We start from the raw sequence: 13885 nt of genomic DNA on the forward strand, positions 1-13885 counted from the left end.
TATTTTGACTTGTTTATCATGTAACTCCTGTAGAGAACCGGCTTGACCGCCTGCCTCATTCGGAAGAACTTTGAGCGGTATGAATTTCTCCAGAGGTCGCTCGTGGTATGCATATGAAACTAGAATTTATAGAAAATATAGAAACATATACTTAGGTCAAAACTTTTATACTTTTTTCATCGAATTATATTCCGCTCCACGCAATTTTTTCCAAAAATAAAAATATAATTAAAATACGTATTATATACGTAGTAAAAAAGTAAAATACAATATTTCTCTTATATTTCTTAGCATTTAGAATTATATTTTCGAAGATGCAGCGTTGTTTAATATATAAACAATTTGCTATATCAAATAGGAAATTTGATCTTTTTACTTTTTCACTTTTAATGTATTATTGGATGGACTCATTATGTGGATAATTGATCGGTAATGTGTGTATATAATTTCAATCTTACCATATTCATCAATTACTTTTTCATGAATGGTCTCATCATATATATATACTAGAGGTTACCCGGGCTTCGCCCCGGAGGACATATGTAATAAGTAACATATGTAAGACACGCAAATAGTCTCTCTCTCCTTCTCTCTCTCTCTCTCTCCCTCTCTTTCTCTCTCTCTCTCTCTCTCTCTCTCTCTCTTTCTCTCTCCTTCTCTCCCACTCTTTCCCTCTCTCTCTCCCTTTCTCCCTCTCTCTCTCTCTCTCTCTCTGTTTCTTCCTATCTCTCTCCCTCTCTCTCTTCCTCTCTCCCTCTCCCTCTCTCTCTCCCTCTTCCTTTCTCTCTCCCTCTCCCTCTCCCTCTCCCTCTCTCTCTCTCTCTCTCTCTCTCTCACCCTCTCTTTCTCTCTCTCTGGAAAATTTTGTAACCGATTTCCAAAAAGATACCAGTTCTCAAAAAGATCGGTAACGAAAAACTATACAGTTTATAGCACTCCCCGGGAAATTCTACCCCTGTTTTATATACAATTCTTTAAAATTTGATCAATTATTTCCCGAAAAATTTGTCAAACTTCTGATACCAGTTTCCAAAAAGATCGGTAACAAAAAATTATATACTTTATAGCACTCCCCGGGAAATTCAACCCCTATTTTATGTACAATTCTTTGACATTCAGTCATTTGGAACCGGTTTCCAAAAAGATCGGTAACAAAAAATAGTACGCTTTATAGCACTCCTCGGGAAATTTTACCCTTACTTCATGTATAATTCTTTGAAATTTAATCAATTATTTCCTGAAAAATTGGAAAAATTAAAAAAACCGGTTTCCAAAAAAATCGGTAACAAAAACTGTACACATCATGGCGCTCCTCATAAATATTCTACCCTTACTTCATATACAATTCTTTGCGATTCGGTCAATTAATTTCCAAAAAATTGGAAAAATTTATAATACCGGCTTCCAAAAAGATCGGTAACAAAAAATTATACACTTTATAGCACTCCCCGGAAAATTCTACCCCTGTTTCATATGTAATTCTTTGAGATTCGGTCAGTTATTTTCCGAAAAATTTGAAAAAATTAGAAAAACCGGTTTCCAAAAAATCGGTAAGAAAAACTATACACATCATGGCACTTCCCGGGAAATTCTACCCCTGTTTCATATATTTTTGGTAAAAATTCGGTCCAATTAATTTCCGAAAAATTGGAAAAATTTCTAATACCGGCTTCCAAAAAGATTGGTAACAAAAAATTATACACTTTATAGCACTCTCCGGAAAATTCCACCCCTGTTTCATACGTAATTCTTCGAGATTCGGTCGATTATTTCCCAAAAAATTAAAAAAATCGGTTTCCGGAAAATCGGTAGCAAAAAACTATACACTTTATGGCACTCCCCGGGAAATTCTACCCCTATTTCATGTACCCTTGATAAAAATTCGGTCCACTAACGAATGAGTAGTTCGCGGACAGACGGACGGACGGACGGACGGACGGACAGACAAACAGTCGGGTTTTATATAATAGTATGATATATATATATATATATATATATATATATATATATATATATATCTCACAATCAGTGACTCGCAAGATCGCCGGTTGGAGCAAGACGCCGATCCCCGTGTGCGATCCGCACACATTCGGTTCCCCTACCGGTGATACGCGGATCTGTGTTGCTAATCTCGCGGACGTGAATCTCTTAGAAGACGCGCGCTATTCGGAGTGAACGCGCGCTACTTACGCCGATACATAACAGTCTTCTTTTATTGAAAGTTTAACTTTTAGCAAGGACTGTACGACCTATAAGTCCTTAAGTTGTTGTCTGTATCACGTATATTAGCTTTGTGGCATAAAACGCAAATCTTCGTATGGTCACGCATAGTGCATAGTGCTACCTTGAAAAGTCGGTGAGTAATAATCGCGTCATATTCCAGTCGAGTGTTAATCAAGCAAGTCATTCTCGCATGAGAGTTATACGCCTGAGTGAAAGGTAACTTTTTCTATCTTATTTTAACATAATTATTATAAAATATCTATTTATATTATAATATTCTCCAATCTAATTTCTATATATCGTGGGTTAAATAATTTAAAATTAAAGACATTTATCTTTTTTATATTAAATTACGGGATATATACGTGATATTAATAATTTCAATTTTTTCATTACTTGTTTAGGACATAAATTACATCTTTATGTAAAAGTGATAACATTTCAATTAATCTGGATAATTACTGCTTAATTCTAATAAACGTTAAAAATATTTCTTATATTAATAGAAAATTATACAAGTGAATAGAAGTCAACTGGTAACTATGTCGCTGGTCAAGAGGATTTCCTACGAGGAAGAAAAGAAGAAAAATCCCGAGTTGAAAGATTCCGATATACAAATTTTAAAGGACTGGGCCATGAAACAACCGCATCTTCCGAACATTTTAGACGTTGAATACGTATTGTTCTTGCACAGTAATTACTATCATATCGAAGCTGCTAAGAACACCATCGAAGAATATTACACTTCCAGGACTCACATGCCAGAATTTTTCTCCGACAGGGATCCACTTGGAACAAAGCAATTGCGAGAGATATTCCAAGTTGGGTGAGTATTGAAATTTTGTTTACGTATTCAAGTAATAAATATTTTAACAATATATCCAAGTGCATGCTGACAGTTACTAGACTTTGAGATATTTCATGTTATAAGGTTTCATATGTTTGAATATATCTTCATTTTTATTCGTAAATTTCTGAAGTAAAAATTCAAATTATAATAAATAATAAGTAATATAAAGGTAAAAAAATAAAAAGGAGCTGTCAAGCTTAAATATCCATAAGATATCTAGATATAAAAATAAAATTCAATCCAATTGTGCGTAAAATAATTAAATTTATTCAAAAGGGCGTGTATGACACTGCCAATGACAACAAAGGAAGGATACAAAGTTGTTTATTCGAAATTAGTGGATTATGAACCGTCACGTTTTGTTTATAACGACATCATGAAGTACTTTTCTATGGTGGTTGACTTGTGGTTGTACACCGAAGGGACCGCCGAGGGTCATATAATTATTATGGATATGGCAGGTGTTACCTTCGCTCATGCTGGCCGTCTTAGTCCTATGGGATTTAAGAAATATTTTTATTATTTACAAGAAGCTATACCAATCAGACTTAAAGGTCTGCACTTTGTTAACACCAACGCAGTCATGGATATCATTTTGTCGATGATGAAGCCGTTTATGAAAAAAGAGTTAATGGAGCTGGTAAGAACAATAAAAATATTTTACATTAAATATAAAAAAGTTCCACGCATGTAAATAAATAAAAAAGATTTTGTTTTTTACTTAATTCCGAAACAATTTTTATTTGAAACTTGTTTACCAAAAATAATTTATATTAAGAGTTAAAAGATCAGTACGCGGTGAGTATAGTGATAATGTTTTCTCTAAAAAGATATAGATTTAACATACATTATTATTATTATTATTATTATTATTATTATTATTATTATTATTATTACTATTATTATTATTATTATTATTATTATTATTATCATTATTATTATCATTATTATCATTATTATCATTATTATCATTATTATCATTATTATCATTATTATCCATTATATCATTATTATCATTATTATCATTATTATCATTATTATCATTATTATCATTATTATCATTATTATCATTATTATCATTATTATCATTATTATCATTATTATCATTATTATCATTATTATCATTATTATCATTATTATCATTATTATCATTATTATCATTATTATCATATTATTATCATTATTATCATTATTATCATTATTATCATTATTTCATTATTATCATTATTATCATTATTATCATTATTATCATTATTATCATTATTATCAATTCCATTATTATCATTATTATCATTATTATCATTATTATTATTTCATTATTATTATTATTATTATTATTATTATTTATTATCTTATTATTATTATTATTATATTATTTTATTATTATTATTATTATTATTATTATTATTATTATTATTATTATTATTATAATTGTTATTTTATTCCTACATTTTTTAAATATAGTAATGAATAACGAATACGTCTTATATACATACATACGTATAATAATACATTTTCGATATATTTTCAGTTACATATTCACTCCACGAAGGACACGCTGGCAACGTTTGTGCCACTGGAAGCATTCCCTTGCGATGTAGGTTTAGATGGAAAAGCTAAACCGTGGAAAGAACAAAAGGAGGAGATATTAAAAAAGATAGAGGACCATCGTGAATGGTTTTTACAAGATGAAATCACGGGTCGTGTCAACGAAGCATTAAGAGTAAGCAAAAGCAAAACGATGGATTCGTTCGGGGTCGAGGGGAGCTTTAAAAAACTAGATATAGATTGACTCGTTTGATTTATGTCAAAACTATAATGAAATTTTGGATAATCGTTATATTTGTATTATTGTTAATTCTATTGTTATAAGCATCAAATATTTACTTTTATTTCGTGCGATTCTCACACGTGAATGTAAAGAATTGTATATTTATGAATCGATATAAATCGATATAAATATATTTTATAACTACATAAAATTGCCTAAAATATATTTATATCGATTTATATCGATTCATAAATATACAATTTTTTATATTCACGTGTGAGAATTGCACAAAATAAGTAAATATTTGATGTTTATAACAGAATTAACAATAATACAAATATAACGATTATCCAAAATTTTATTATAGTTTAGTCATTGGCAATTAATTAATTGATTTTGCAAAAACGATTTACGCGGTTTATATGTCTCGAAGATTACAGAAATTGTTCCAAAAAACGTAATATGCAATCTATGATAATCATGATTTAATATATAAGTTAAAAGCTCTCTAGAAAAAAAGTGATAGTCCATATTAACTAATATTTAAAACGTTAATAATACATCGTAATTCCAAGTATGATCTAAGTATTGTAATGGAATATTAAATAGCTTTAACACCAACAACCGGCAGAGATGTAATTCTGTAAAATTGTAATGTCATTCTGCTATTATGTTCATAAATTTAATCTAATATACATATAAGCAAAATTTTTTACTCAAAGTCTTGAACTTTGACATTTTAATCACGGCACTAAAATCTTACAACGCAATCTGTAAAGTGCGATATTATTTGAAAAATCGAGAAGTGGGTTTATTTTAATTGTGTATCTCATAATTATGAATCTCAATTAATATAATACGCAATTATTATAGATATACGTAACGCACTTTTGTACGTAGCATGCATAATAGATTTATTCAGTCGCGTTAGTTCTTAGAATCACTAGATGCAATTTTCTTACAATTTATTTCAACCTGTTACGTTAACAAAGAATAAAAGGAGTTAACATACAATATAATGTAAAGTATTAATTCTCAATTAATACGTTTCGTGCCACGTCTACTGATGTTGTGTTCTCCATTTAAGCCGTCTCTAACATTTTGAAATGTAACATAGTTATCATATAATGTACCATCGTTGTAGTACACGCGGTCTGAATGGACAGTCGCGTAAAAACGGCGCGACATGGAACGTGTTAAAAACAATAAGATTTATGTAACGCAATACAAATGAGATCTACAAGCATACAATCAATTATAGTGCGTTCTTTATATATAATTATGCCCCTAATTAATAATGCTAATTTTTTTATGTGCTTCGAACTTATTTTTTGCTGTCATTTCTTTATGTTATAGTCTAATTTGATACCTTTATTTACTTCATCTTCTGAGATATCTCTGAGATCTCTGATGATAGAATAAAAATTATTTATTTGAGTCACTTCTTGAAAACTTTTTGTTTAGCTCGCGCGGAAAACAAATACGCAAATGATATCGTTAGAATATAAACAAGTATATATATGTATATAATATACATGTATACATCATATACTATATATATCACAAATAATGTAATATTTAAAAAGGTACTACGTTTTAAAATTAAATAAATTTAATACAATTTAATCTAAAAATTTAAGAACATACGTAAAACCTTTCTAGTATATAACGAGATAGTAACACGCTGGCAGTTTGATAGCTGAATTCAAATATTTAAATAATTAACAACAAATGTATTTGCAGTAAATATTCTAACGAAGGAATCTATTGATGTTATTTGACAAGAATTTAAGAGACGCACGGCGGAACCGCGCAAACCAATTAGGTTTATATCTATTACAGAATATACAGGATGAAAAGTTGTTTGTTAAATGTGACATTTTGTATTTATAACGAGATCTGTTATTATCATTGTTAGTTTGCGGTGACCTCGCAAAAGAGTGAGATCGTAATCGTCAAAGGTATATTTTCAGTAAAATATTATCTCGACATTATTTCGTTTCGCGGTAAGTGGTAAAATAATATTAATTATGCTTCAAAAAATAATATAACTTAATATAATAAAATAACTTCAATACATAAGGTGAATTGTTAAAACTGTAAGGCTTACACATAGATTTTTTTGAAGAATAAATTGTCTAAACATGTAGACTCATTGTCAGTTCTGCTTGTTCAAAATTGTCATTTAGAGTTATCAAAGTCTATGATGTTCCAATCAACATCAGTAATCATATATTGCATGTTTTTAGTATAAAGAATATTTATTATTATATATAATAACGTTTTTAACAATAAATTTCTTTTATTAAAATGTAGGTATATAAGTATAAGTAACAAAACTGATAATGCCATATTTATGTGAGTTTATATTTAAAAAATCACTTTTAATCTTTTAATCTGACAAAGTAACGTTTAATTACTTGATTAATTCTTTGATATATTTAATATAATTCTTTCACTAATAAACTGAATATTCAACTTGGAAAAATTTGATATCAAATGAAAATATATCGAGATCGATTTCGAAGAAGTAATAATTAGCCTATGGTGGAAGCTTCCATCATGAATTAGCCGTGAAATGCAGCAAATATCAAAAAAACAATTACGAAGCAATAAAAGTTATTTTAGATATCTCGTTATGTCGTCTAAATGAAGAAAATTTTAAGTGAAAATCAGTTTTTGTAATTAAGAAGAAAAATGTCGTACATTATTTTTAATACAAATCTTTATCAATGTTACGAGATAACATAAAATGGATTCTTTACAAAACAGCAGATGAGTATGTTAATTTAGATCTCCTTGAATTTTAATAATTTGTGTGACTTTAATCCTCATTCTCGCGCTTTCTCGCTTCTTCCTTCCTTCATCTTCCTTCTTCCTCTTCTTTATATTACTAAACAATTTATTAATGTAATTCACACTGTAAATATCATAAATATGATTGTATATATGTGTGTATATTATTATATTTATATGTGATATTTATAGTAAATAATAGACATATAAAAAAAATACATATATTAACAAATTAATATAAAATTTTAGTTATAAAAAGATCATTAAAATTTCATCAAATTGATGAAGTTTTACTTTATTAGGTTAATTATTTAAATTATATTAATTATATGTGTGTGTGTGTGTGTGTGCGCACGCGCACGTGCGTGATGCGTGCGTATCTACATTTTTAGGCGACAGAAGACACAAACAAGGAATAAATTGCAGTTAAAATGGAAGACAATTAGTTGCTTTATTATGGAAATTTTACAAATCATAAGCTTACTTCTCCCAGCTATTACTAATTTGAGGCCGAATTACTTTGGAACACAACAAACAATGTTATAACACCGTGGAAGATGAATGAGTCCCTTGCAATAAAATCAGTGATATAAACTTGTAAGACAAGATTGCAAAAATACATTTTTCTAATCGCGCAATCTAATTTTTAAGATTAAGGGTTCGCTTAGAAATGATTGACTTTCTTCCCGATAAAGCAACTTCCTTTTATTCTGCTAGTTTCCTTCTAAAATCTATTTCCTTTTTATCAATATAATATATGTATGTAATCTTTAATTTTTTTTATTATCATTTTTCTCTATTTTTTATATTTGTTCCAGCTATATTTCTGTATTTTTTTATGTTGATAAAGAGAAAACATACGTTTCACGTGAAATAAGCGGAATAAAATAAATTTTATATTATTCCATCTTAGATAGACGTTCAAACTTAAGGAAAATAAAATAAAAATTGCAGCTCCAAAAAACTATTTCAACAATGACACAGCGTCCTTTTAATTCTACTATCGAACAATCACAAATGGCTGAAGCTCAAAAAATCCGCGATAGGGAGATGCGCGGAATTCGGTCGACCAATTTTATTCAATGCTATTCTGATCGTAAAAACAAAGACAGAATACAGAAAATTAATTACATAAATGACATTATACAAGATTTGGAACGCTATGGGCCAGCTGGTTTGATACATGTCGCCGTTCTGAGTAGCATAATCGAAAGACCCATCAAAATATGGAATGTTAATGGCAGTTTAAATAAAATAATCGGCAGAAGAAAAACGGGACATCATGTAGACATAGAATATCATGCGACCGAAGGAGTAGGTAAGCTCTTAATTAAATAGTTTCCAAAAGAAGTGAACCAAGTTTATGATTTCTAAGGTTTTTATGTTGTATTTCAAAACGGTTTCACCTTTTTAGTCTAGTTTAGAATAAAACTGGAAAGCGATAGAGAGAAAAATATACCTTCATGTCCCGGTATAACTTACGTTAAACTTTGTACCTTAATACCTCATTCTTCTTACTTAACAACTCGGTCTAAATATGAAATTTGCATCATGGGATCTGTAACATCATGCCCGATTTTAACACATTGTGGACGCGTAGATAATTAAATAACTTAACATGCTTCACGGTAAAATATATAAACTATTAACTATATCTTATTGTTCACATATCCGTCGCTACTCGTAGAAAAAGAAAAATTAAATATATGCATAGTTTTTTAAATATATTAACCCTCAATTAGCATACCTCGGTTGGGCCATCTCAAATGGCACACTAGTGCGATTTGAGATTTTGACAACTTTTAACTGTCGTATTTCAGTCATTTTTAATAAAAATTTATGTAAAATTTCCCTGGCAATCGAGTAGTGCATTTTATTTTACGAAAAAAAAATAATTTTTATATAAAAAATTGAAATATATAAAGTACTGAACGAAAAAAAAGTGGTGCAAATTAGCACATGTGTGCTAATTGAGGGTTAAGACCATGTTTACACATCACTTTCTATCTCGGGTGACCAAGTATGTGGTGAACAGATTTTGTAAAGTACCTGCTAGAAAATTTGTCAACAAAGAAGCTAAATATTTGAAATAGGATTTATCGCGTACGTATATTGTTGTCGATTTTATATTGGCGGAAATATAGCAAAATTTATCAATAAAATGTAGCGATAAATTAGTAGTAAAGATCAGGGAAATCTGCAACGCAGATTCATATAGATTAATGACGATTATCCAATTTTTTATCGCTAAAATGCCATTCGTATTATATTTGCAAGCTCTACCAAAACTTAATACGGACGTGATCGGTATCATCAATCTGCTGCAATTTTACGCAAATGTTTTGCATGCTCCATTTTGTTCATAACTTTTTAATAAGCAATGAGAGGTAAATAAAATCTTTTTGAAGATTATTCATGATTTTAACAATCTATGTTAAAGATATTGGAGTTTGAAGCAAATTGAATCCCCTTTTCTATAGTTTTATCATACGCAGTTTAATATGATATGTAATGAGCAATTAGCAGAACATATTGCATAAAATGTCGGATTGAAAAGAATTAATTTAAATTCTGCTTTCTGATGCGAAGAAAGGGATTGAAAAGTATTGGTTCGCATAAAACTTTACCGCGCTGAATGTGAGACAGCAGTGGTTGATGCTTCGCATTGAAAAGTATTGGATCGCATTAAATTTACTCAAAAAAAAATATTCCGTCATTTATATTCACCCGGCATAAAAAAATATTTTTTTCGAAACTTTATTACTATTTTATAACTAAATTTGTTTCTTAAGATAAAGTCTATGATTATAAATATTTTCTCGTATTTGAAAAAAACACTTACCTTGGTGGGATTCGAACTCGGGATGACCTCTGGATCGTTAGCCAACTGCCTTACGTGGTAGACTCCCCAGTAAAACAGGTACGTCGCATCTGCGTCGAATCTACGCAATACGTGGATGGAGATTCATCCACGAGTTATCCACGTAGATTCAACGTTTCTTTTTCATCGTGAAAATCGAAGAACCTTATTCGCGTGGATTCAACGTTTCTTTTCTATCGCTAAAATCGATGTACCTTATTCACGTAGATTCAACGTTTCTTATCCATCGCCAAAATCGAAGTACCTTATCCGCGTGGATTCAACGTTTCTTTTCCATCGCCAAAATCGAAGTACCTTATCCGCGTGGATTCAACGTTTCTTTTCCATCGCCAAAATCGAAGTACCTTATCCGCGTGGATTAAACGTTTCTTTTCCATCGATAAAATCAAAGTATCTCATCCGCGTAGTATCAATGTAAATTTTGCGTAGATATTTTCACTGTTCTCTGACAGATAATTTATCAATCTCAGGAGACATTGATGTTGTCAATCGCAATTAATATAGCTAAATGGAACGTTTTAATGAATAATTAATGAAAATGATAGTGAGACATTTTAAAATTGAAGAATTTTATTATGTCGTAAAAATACAAAAGTTATGTGTTATAATAATAATCAGTTTTTAAACTGAATTTGTTTTTTAAGATGATTTTTAAAAAATTATATATTTGCGCTGGTTATGACATATGTAGACTATATATAACACTTACATCAAATTAAGAAGTAGTCTACCACGTAAGGCAGTTGGCTCACGATCCAGAGGTCCCGAGTTCGAATCCCACCAAGGTAAGTGTGTTTTTATATGTGTTTTTAAATTCAAGAAAATATTTATAATCATAGACTGCATCTTAAAAAACAAATTTAGTTAAAAAATAGTAATAAAATTTCGATAAAAATAATTTTTTTATGCCGGGTGAATATCGGAAATCAGTGTCCTCTAGTATTAAGAGGTTTTTTTTGGGTGAGTATAATTCAATACTATATGCACCAGTAGTTCTCTGTGTAATAAATTACTACCAGTAATCCAGTACTGCCCAGTACTCGCCAAAATATTAAGACGTAAAACTTTCACGTAAATTCCACGTCGAATCGATGATCTCATCCACGTGGATCTGACTACCGTTTTTAAGCGGATGATCCACTCGATTGTCTACGTGAGAATTCTACGTCGCTGGTCCACATGAAAGAAACGTGGATTCCACGTTCCTGTTTTACTGGGGCTACTTCTAAATTTGATGTAAATGTTATATATAGTTTACATATGTCATAACCAGCGCAAATATATAATTTTTCAAAAATTATCTTAAGAAACTTTAGTTTAAAAAAAGTAATAAAATTTTGAATTGGATATATGATATAATATTTCTTAATGTCGGGTGAATGTCAGAAACCAGTGCCGGCTCATTATGAAATTTTATGTTCGTAAATATATTTACGAAAAAAGTATATTTATAAAGTTAAAACATTCTTATCAAATCCTTACAAGGGCCTCATTTAGACAAAAATAAGAAAACCTTTCTTATGGCATCCCTAATAAATAATGGTCGGGATCTTATCCGGGATTGGACGAGATAATGAATACATAGCACGAGCACGAAGCATGCCGATCCAGCCGATCTTGCGTTTCAGCACTGCTGCTACTGCTGCTAGGCATGCGATGGGGATAGCGCACACAAGGAAAAAGCCGTGTACGTGTGCGCATGTACATTGCAGTGTGCACGGCTCTTTCCTTGTATGCGCTATCCCCACCACGCGCCTGACTGCGGTGTTGAAACGTAAAATTTTAACAAATAAGTACGAGCTTACGCATTAAAAAGAATTCTCTTAGCTTAAAATATTCCTCGCATTCAATCGCAATCGATAACCTTCAAACAAATGCGAATTCTTGCATTAAAAAAGATTCACTTCTTCTGCTAATTGTTTTTGGATTCAGAGGCATACAAGATTTTCACGTTCTATTCCCCAGTATCGCACTGAAAAGTATTGACCCGTGATCCAATCCGAAATTGTGGCAAAGCAGAATTCATGACAAAATCTCGTGAATACGAAACAATATTTTTGAATAAGACGTTTTGTGCAGGGATAGTTTTCCTTATGAAACCAGCCACTCCATTTTTTTTTCTTACACAATATACGCACATAATTAAAATTTTTTAAAACCAACATTTTTATACATACAAAAAATTCATGTACATTTATCCTATTTTCTGCCCAAACTTTTCTAATCCTTCTCTAGGCCATTGGACCTTAAGAGGTCGCAAAGATCCCGACAATGTTATCATTGATTTAAACAGCTGTCTCTTTTCGGTGATCGGCTTTCAAATTGGGCAGGATCCATTAAAACTTCGTAAATGGACGGTGCTACAACTGAAAAACAACTTTCAGAATTTGGCCAAATGGATAAACAAGGTCAAGTTGGAGAGAAACGACAAGATGATCTTGATGATTGGCGGGGCTCGATACAGAGGTACAGAGCCTGCCCATGCTAAAGCGATCCTGGACAGATCAGAAAACAGAGAAAGTAATTACTACAAAAAAGGTTATCCGGTTAAAGGTCATGCTAGAGGACACTCCATGAAGATCTGTTCAGAGGATGATCCTTATCAAACAGTCGAGCAATATGCTAGACAGTATTCTAAAGACAAAGCTGGTTTCCTATCACGAGCTGATCAAGACTTTGTCGCTGATTTAGCATTGCGAACAGAAGAAGCTCAATTAGCTATGCGCAGGCTCAATGATAGAATAAATCCAACTCCTATAGAAGAAATACGTATATCGGCTAACGCTTTAAGGAATATATGCAGTGAGAGGCCCTTGCCCCAAATAAAAGTGTGGGATAAAAACGGAAATGAATATCCGCGCAGTTTACAAGATTTAGAAACGGTGAAATTAGTAATAACTCATCAACATAACATGTCAGATATGACTGATGAGGATGTCTTCGTTATTACTTTTTATCCTGTTGTTAACGCTAGATATCGATACTAGGAGTATTTCCGAGACTTTAGGTAAAGTAGGAAACTTTACCATTGGTGAATGATACAAGTTTTCAACACGTCGTGTTTATTAGTTATACTGATTATGATTTTTAATTCTGAATAAATGTACATATTTTTCAGTTTATTTACGATTGAAATAAAAAAAGAAAGTAAAAATATGGTAATTTTCTCGAGAGTTATATATAATGGAAAAAAGTAGCGAGGTCCTTTCCAGTGTATCTACGTATGCGAAAAATACGTGTAAATAGGTGTGTATACCTAGGGTTAAGTAGTGGTAAGAAACAAAAGTTTAAAAAAAGGCGAAAAAATTAAGTTACAAAAAAAGAAAAAAATTTATTTCAGAACTTATTAAAAACTTAATTTAAC

At 30.8% G+C, this 13885-nt stretch overlaps 2 protein-coding genes across 4 annotated transcripts; both read left to right on the forward strand.

Annotated features, from left to right (window-relative positions):
• Positions 1-2055: 2055 nt before the first annotated feature.
• LOC139821290 (alpha-tocopherol transfer protein-like) lies at positions 2056-7615 on the forward strand. Of its 3 annotated transcripts, none has more exons than XM_071792230.1 (4): positions 2056-2439; positions 2743-3049; positions 3350-3713; positions 4605-7615. In XM_071792230.1, the coding sequence occupies exons 2-4, from the start codon at positions 2766-2768 to the stop codon at positions 4863-4865; spliced, it is 909 nt and encodes a 302-aa protein (XP_071648331.1). In that variant the 5' UTR covers positions 2056-2439; positions 2743-2765; the 3' UTR covers positions 4866-7615. The 3 variants fall into 3 exon arrangements, with proteins under 3 accessions (XP_071648331.1, XP_071648332.1, XP_071648330.1); XM_071792231.1 differs by having other exon boundaries at positions 2057-2356; positions 2730-3049; XM_071792229.1 differs by having other exon boundaries at positions 2058-2439; positions 2730-3049.
• Positions 7616-11929: 4314 nt separating this feature from the next.
• On the forward strand, positions 11930-13885 carry LOC139821291 (uncharacterized). The gene has a single exon (XM_071792232.1). It carries the CDS (start codon positions 12708-12710, stop codon positions 13506-13508), a length of 801 nt encoding a protein of 266 aa, XP_071648333.1. The 5' UTR covers positions 11930-12707; the 3' UTR covers positions 13509-13885.

The sequence above is a fragment of the Temnothorax longispinosus genome, chromosome 11 (assembly GCF_030848805.1).
Source record: "Temnothorax longispinosus isolate EJ_2023e chromosome 11, Tlon_JGU_v1, whole genome shotgun sequence".
In the NCBI taxonomy this organism is placed as follows: domain Eukaryota; kingdom Metazoa; phylum Arthropoda; class Insecta; order Hymenoptera; family Formicidae; genus Temnothorax; species Temnothorax longispinosus.

Bases quoted from the DNA above. Each gene is read 5' to 3' on its own strand.
- LOC139821290 (XM_071792230.1), top strand. From the start codon at position 2,766: ATGTCGCTGGTCAAGAGGATTTCCTACGAGGAAGAAAAGAAGAAAAAT. The intron at 3,050-3,349 runs GTGAGTATTGAA...TTTATTCAAAAG, and splicing joins CGAGAGATATTCCAAGTTGG to GGCGTGTATGACACTGCCAA. The intron at 3,714-4,604 runs GTAAGAACAATA...ATATATTTTCAG, and splicing joins AAAAAGAGTTAATGGAGCTG to TTACATATTCACTCCACGAA.
- LOC139821291 (XM_071792232.1), top strand. From the start codon at position 12,708: ATGTACATTTATCCTATTTTCTGCCCAAACTTTTCTAATCCTTCTCTA.